We start from the raw sequence: 7,040 nt of genomic DNA, 5'->3' as shown, positions 1-7,040 counted from the left end.
AAAGTGGCTGATCCTCTCCTCGCCAGCAGCTCGGTCTACAGGCTACATTAGCATAGCGCAGAGCAGAGAGAGATGCTACGCTATGCTATGCTACTGTAGACTGTGAGGCTGGCGGAGGCGACGCAGCGTCGACACGTCGCCTTCAAATCTCGTTTGCACACAAAGTATGAATTAGGCTTTATGATATTTAATATAAACTTTAGTTCTCTGTACCAGAAAGTAGCTGAAGGTCAGTAAGTCAGTAAGTAAATATCCTTTTTTTCTCTGAATAAAACAGAAACACACAGAAGCGTCACCGCGGACGAAAAAACGTCTTTTTCAACAGAAATCCAGAAGAAATTCTAACATTAATGTTGAACTTTGTTCCATTTTGCTCATTTCTCAAGTTATAAACACTAAACGTGTTCTGAAATGTACGAAAAACAAAATGAATTTTTTTTTAAATTAAGTCTTAAAGTTACTACCATTTAAATTGATCAATATTTACATTAAAAAGCCCGACGGTGTAAATCCAGCTGGAGTCAGCATCAAATGAAGGCGGAGACTTTTTAAGGAAAGAGTCTAATAAAGTTTATTGACACGAGGAGAACATGGAGATAAATACCCTCACAGATAAACTGATGAAAACATGCACATGTACAATATTCTATAGTGGACATAAATATTACATGTAGTGGGGGGGGGGGAGGGGGGGGTTCCTGCTGGTTGAGTTCTGACCTCCCAGGACGGCTCCAGGTGGAGTCCCTGTGACCCGCCGGGCGTTTATAGTGCAAGAAAGTCAGCGGGGGGGGGGGGTTAATGGAATGCTCGACTGAGGGGGGCCGCCGGTCGCTTCAAGATGGCCTCCACCGAGAAGGACAGCGACTCCCCGGACGGTAACTTGCCCCCCACCTTCCCGTAGCGGTCCGTGGCGTCCTTGGCCGAGCCCTCCCTGAACCGGCGGGCCGTCTCCTCCAACAGTTCCCTGCAGTAGGGGGATCGGGGGTCCGGCCCCGACGAGCCGCCGCCGGCCTTCTCGCCGAGCGAATGCTGGATGAGGGAGTGGAAGGAGTTCAGTTTCACGGAGAGCTTGGCGCCGTCCTTGCTCAGCTTGTTCAGGACTTGGCCGGAGTTCTGGGAATGAGGGCCGCCCGGGAATGTTTGTCCGAAGATCCTCTTAGGAGGAGCGAAGGCGGAGCGCTCCCTCGCCCCGCCGGGGGCTTTGGGAGGGTCCGAGGAGTCTTTCGGGGCGTCGGCGGCCCGGGATCCCTCCAGCTTAGCCAGAGCGGCGGCGGCGTCCTGCTCGGGCGGCTGGCTCTCGGCCGGCGCCGCTTTGGGCTCCCACACGGCGCCCGGCTTCATGTTCTGCACGGCGGTGGCGTTGAACAGGCACTGCTGGTACAGCAGAGCGTCGCCCAGGTTGGCGGCGCCGCGCGGCCACATCATGAAGCCGCCCCGCGCCGCCGGCAGAGGGTAGTGGCGGTAGGTGGTGGCCACGCTGACGTTGGAGGAGATGAGCTCCACGTTGGGCGAGCCGGCCGGGTACTGCACCGGCAGGTCCAGGCAGCCCGGGCCCAGGAAGCCACACAGCTCCTTGGGCGGCGGCTCCGCCGCCCCCACCGGCGAGTACGCCGTCTTGTAGGAGTTGTACTCGGCGGCGTGGTGGACCATGGCGTTGGGGAAGAGGAGCGGCCCGGCCTGGCTGTTCTCCAGCAGCTCGCGCTCTTTGTACTCGCGCTCCAGCATGATGGTTTCCAACTCTTTGTCGGCGAAGGCCCGCCTCTTCCTCATGCGGTCGCTGAGCGGCGGCGGGAGCGACGGGTTGGCCGACATGAAGGGATCCGTCTGCACCGGACGGTATCCTGCCAAAACAACCAGCGTCAAAACATTTAACCAGGGATGCATCGATACCGGTACCAGTATCAGGATACTGCATCGATTACTCGTGAAAGATTCCTAAAACAACCGGGCGAGTACGACGAGACGCTGAGCGTCCGCGGATTGGAGATCCTTCAATATTAAAGAGGATGTAATATATGTTCTGATTAAATATCAAGAGGAGCCGAAAGATAGTTCGTACAACACCAGCAACTTCATCACCAGCAACTTCATCACCAGCAACTTCATCACCAGAGGCATTCTGACTACAGAGTTACCCCGACGTCACTCAGGAGTTTAGCTGCTCAGCATGTAACTCTGAGCTGTGCTACATGCTAAAGAGTTTTAGTGCTCACACACCAGCGATGCTACATGCTACATGCTAAAGCATTTCAGTGCTCACACACTAGCGATGCTACATGCTAAAGCATTTCAGTGCTCACACACCAGCGATGCTACATGCTACATGCTAAAGCATTTCAGTGCTCACACACCAGCGATGCTACATGCTACATGCTAAAGCTACATGCCAGCCTTTGAATATCATTTGCTTACGGAGTATGAATTCGGCTTTATGGCATTTAATAAGTACTGGTATTGGTACTCGGTAGCTGAAGGTAAGTACTGGTACTTGCAGCCCTACATTCGCCCTGTCAGAATGCTCAGATTAAACCCAACAAATCCTGAGTGTTCCTTAACACGAGCAGACACCAACAACAGGCGCAGAGCGGCGTCGTACCTTCCAGGATGCTCTTGGCGAGCATGGTGGACGGTCGGATGTGCCTCTGATAGACGGTCCTCCTCTCCGCCGGAGTTTGCTTCCCAGATATTCCCTTCTTGTCCTGCGGAGGAAAACACAGTGGCTGTCAGGATGCTTCTCCTTGAGCCTCACATTAAACGAGATCCGTCACAGGCGAAGGCCCCGTCTTATATGTGTTTGGATAACGTAAGCCGACATCCTAACGGGAATAATCCACTGGAAACACGAGTCACAACGCAGCTCTCTGGTGTCGTCGTATTAAACAACCTAAACCTTTAAATAGCTTCCAGCTGGATCTGTGTGTGTGTGTGTGTGTGTGTGTGTGTGTGTGTGTGTGTGTGTGTGTGTGTGTGTGTGTGTGTGTGTGTGTGTGTGTGTGTGTGTGTGTGTGTGTGTGTGTGTGTGTTGCTTCAAGATGGTCAACAAGAGAAAGTAATTTCCATTAAATCTTAATCTGAGATAATCTGACACAGATATCCAATGAAAGTGCAGCTCGACAAAATAAAAGAGAAGATATTATAACTTTCTCCAGGTTTACGGCTCAAATTAGCATAAAATGTTTCAATAACATTTGAAGATGTTCAGATTAATGTCTTTTTTTGTTTTTTTCAAGGATTTGTTGGATCAAAAGTAGAAGTTACCCAGAACTGCTGATTCACATTTATTAAGAAGAACAAACAGGAAAAAAAAATTAAATGTAAAAAAGATAATAGTAATAAATTGTACATGTGTAAATATATAAATATAATTATGCCATGAGAGGGGTTTTAATGTTGAGTTTGAGCCTCGCCGGGACATTATAATAATAAAACAAGAGTTTTTCTGCAGTGAAACAAAAACATAAATTAGCCCTTCTAGTTCCTGGATTAATAAAAAAAAACCTCTCAGTTTGACCCCCAGAGGTTTGAACACAGTAGCTCCGGTTTCCTGCAGCACCTCATGCTCTCATTTCATTTGAACATTTCTCTGACACCGTTCACGTGCCAAAACTAACGTTTCTGCAAAAAGAGAAACGATGACTCGAAACCTCGTGTGCAAACAAAAGAGGAACAGCGATTCTTCAGCGTAACGAAAGAAAAAAAAAAAAGAGCAAAATTTAAATACTGAGAGAAACGGGAAAAAAAACTTCACGAGCTTATGGAAAGTACACAAGCAGAGTCAACAACAGGAGGAGCGAACTGCTGCAGTAAACTGGTTGGAGGTGGATTCCCGAGCCTGGAGAATAAACTCATGCGACGACAAATAAGGGAAAGTCACTTTAAGCTGAACGAAACATCGAGACTCTTCCTGCTGCTGCACCGAGACCTCGGAGGTCCCTGGGAAGCACCCAGACCCGTCCGCCGGTCCACCGTGGGCCCAGAACCAGAACCAAACTGAGCAAACCTCAGGCTGAACTCCAAGCTGCTCCGCTCGAACTGTCACTTTTTTAAATCAGCCGCGATTTTAACATATTTAACATATTAGTCATCCTCATTCTTCATTATTCTAAATTCATTTTGGATCAGAGAACTTGTTCTAATCCCACCAACTTCCCAGTGTCGCTTCACTCACTCAGCAATTTAAATAAATAATAACAATATCAATAATCGACCCATCAGTACCGAGGAAAGGTAATTTAAGCGGGAGACGTCAGAACATTACAAGTCGCTTCTTACAGAGGAAATAAAACCAGAAACCAGATGAAGCAGATGACGTCACAACAAGACAATATGAAAACTGTGACGGAAACAAATACACAAGAAATTACTAATGTCCTCAGATCAAATCATTTTAAATGGTTATGATCTGCATTTAGGAGCTTAAAGGGAATGAAGGACTGAGTCGCGGTTACTTTTCCTTCGTACCAATAAGATCGTCTGAAGACAGAATTAATTTGACTGAACTTGATCTGGTTGTCTGGTCATTTTAATTCCTAACTAGTTATTCTCCTGTGTGTTTAATGGCCTTTTGTCTCTTAAATGCTCATTGATTTTGACAATATATTGTTTTATTTCTATGATTTTAATGTGATGGGATGTATTTGCCTTTGTGACACACTTTGATTATGAACGGCGCAAAACTAATAAACGTGCCGTGCGTAATTACGCACAATATTTCCTCTCTGAACTCTCTATATGTAAAGGTAATAATAATAATACTAGTAATAATAATAATAATAATGTGGGTTACCTCGGTGGCCTGCTGCCTCCTGAGCGCCACCTGCGCCGCCATGACGCGCTGCCGCTCCACCACCAGCAGGCAGTTTGCGCACTGGCAGTCCCTCCAGCGGCAGAAGCGCTTGTGGCCCTTCAGGCAGGACACCACGCCATGGTTGCGGCAGCGGGCGCACTTCGGGGTCCGGCTCAGCTTCCTCTGGTCCCCCGGGCTCAGGCCGCCCTGCGCCGGCCTCACGGCCTTCCCTGCCGCGCACTGCGCGTCCTCCTCCTCGGCCGGGCCGAGCGGCGCCTCCGCCGGGTCGTCGCTCTCCGTCTCCAGGCTCTCCACGTCGATCTCATACTCACAGCCGCCGCTGTCTGACATGTCCTCCTCCGGAGGGGCTCCAACGGTTCCTCTGGAGGAAAGAAAACCTGGGATTATTTCCACTATAAGGACTGAATATATAAATATCATCACAATGTTCCACTTTAATCCGGAAACCTTCAACTTGAATTATCCAATGTCACAATACACATTTTATTTTCTAATTAAAATATAATAAATACTTTATCAATCGACGATGGGAAATTCCTTTAAACGTGGATTTACACAGAATAAATAGAAAACAAAGGTAAATATTATATGAAACAGTAAAAACAGGGTAAACTAAAGTAAAATACATTTCAAACCTTTTTCCAAATAATCCCAGCATTTGTTGAATTTTAGCTTATTCTTATTTTGTATCTCTTAAACGCCCCAAAGTTGATTTCAAAGAGAATTAAGAAGGAAAACTCTAATATAACAAAGAGCGCCTGTATGGACTAAAAGTTTTATAGATATTATCGATGGGAAACTTACTAGACTTCAGCAAAATGTAAGAATAAAGTGGGTAAAAACTGAACTTTAAACATGTAGTTCGTGAATATTGCTTTTGTCGTAAAACGTGCAAGTTTATTTACAAGTCCAATAACTTCTCAATTTTCTTAATTAATCGCCAAACCGAGAGTTTCCGTATCACGCGCTGCAGATTTGAGTGAATTAGATTGACTTGTTTTGAGTTTAAAGTGATAAGAAGCAGTTTTTACCTCCAGACGCTCCGCTCCGCGTCCTCTGTGCGTCACGAGCCGCTGACGGAGCCTCTGAAGCGGAGCTCGCGCTTCTCACGCTGCGCACGCTGTTCTGAAGCGGCACGCGGTGCGCCGCGCCTATCAGTGTCCGCGGAGGCCGCTGCGCGCCCTCTGATTGGCTGCTGCCACACACCGCACCGACCAATGGGATCGTGAGAAGCTGTGAAAGTGGGCGGGGCCACCAGGAGGACGGTTCCACTCACTTTATTGAGGTTAATTCTGAAGTAGTAAACAACCGAGGCTCTGAGGGGCTTGTTGTTGTTGTTGTTGTTGTTTATTTTGAACACTGACGTTTAATTTGAAGCCACATTGCCGCCGCTGCTGCTGAAGAGATGATTTAATAAGTTCAGTGAAGCTGTTTGACCCAGAATGTTCAACCCTGTCATCAGGACTGGACCTGAGAGAGTGTGTGTGTGTGTGTGTGTGTGTGTGTGTGTGTGTGTGTGTGTGTGTGTGTGTGTGTGTGTGTACTGACTGAATATGTTGGGTGTGAAACTAAAAAGTAATTCCAATAGGCCTGTACACAGGTTTGATATATCAGATTACTTTAGCGTTAGAAGTATTCAGGAAGTAGGATCAGTATAAAATGTGATAATATTGAATATAGAAGGAGTAAATACTTTTACTTCTTTCTCCCTCTTTTCACCACCATTGAATTAGATATATGTTTTATATGTCTATAGAAGTACGTTCAGGTGTGTGTGTGTGTGTGTGTGTGTGTGTGTGTGTGTGTGTGTGTGTGTGTGTGTGTGTGTGTGTGTGTGTGTGTGTGTGTGTGTGTGTGTGTGTGTGCGTTTGAATAAGTGTATTGAGATAAATTCAAATCAGTACAAATATATTTTCTTTTATATGAATATGCATTTTCTCTATGTTTTGACATGTATGAAATGAATTATTTATATAAAATCTATACAGTATTTTTATCCCAGTATTCATTCAGTGTCATATTTGATGTATAATAGTACTCAAGTAAAATGACTGAAACATGCAATGATTGACTTTTTCTCCTTCCCTTTTCAACCATATATATATTTATATATATATTTATTTATTTATTTATAAAACCTTTCAATTCAAGGGAAAATGGAAAAATAGAGTAAAAGCAATAGATTATATCAGAAGTGTGTTATTTCCTTTTTCAGCATTCTATTTGATGAGAC

The 7,040-nt window shown here is 45.9% G+C and overlaps 1 protein-coding gene across 1 annotated transcript; it reads right to left on the bottom strand.

The window, feature by feature from the left end:
* Positions 1 to 549: 549 nt before the first annotated feature.
* Positions 550 to 5,934, bottom strand: dmrt2a (doublesex and mab-3 related transcription factor 2a). The gene is made up of 4 exons (XM_080468122.1): positions 5,839 to 5,934; positions 4,787 to 5,168; positions 2,597 to 2,699; positions 550 to 1,841 (listed from the first exon to the last, which is right to left on the bottom strand). Exons 2-4 carry the CDS (start codon positions 5,135 to 5,137, stop codon positions 796 to 798), a joined length of 1,500 nt encoding a protein of 499 aa, XP_080324248.1. The 5' UTR covers positions 5,138 to 5,168; positions 5,839 to 5,934; the 3' UTR covers positions 550 to 795.
* Between the last annotated feature and the right edge of the window lie 1,106 nt (positions 5,935 to 7,040).

Source organism: Lipophrys pholis (assembly GCF_963383615.2).
Source record: "Lipophrys pholis genome assembly, chromosome: 7".
Taxonomy (NCBI): Eukaryota; Metazoa; Chordata; class Actinopteri; order Blenniiformes; family Blenniidae; genus Lipophrys; species Lipophrys pholis.
This window is presented reverse-complemented; position numbering and strand designations above follow the sequence as displayed.

Excerpts from the sequence above, each read along its gene's own strand:
- dmrt2a (XM_080468122.1), bottom strand. The coding sequence starts at position 5,137 with ATGTCAGACAGCGGCGGCTGTGAGTATGAGATCGACGTGGAGAGCCTG. Across the intron at positions 2,700-4,786 it reads GGAGGCAGCAGGCCACCGAG|GACAAGAAGGGAATATCTGG; the intron begins GTAACCCACATT and ends TTTCCTCCGCAG. Across the intron at positions 1,842-2,596 it reads CGCCAAGAGCATCCTGGAAG|GATACCGTCCGGTGCAGACG; the intron begins GTACGACGCCGC and ends TTGTTTTGGCAG.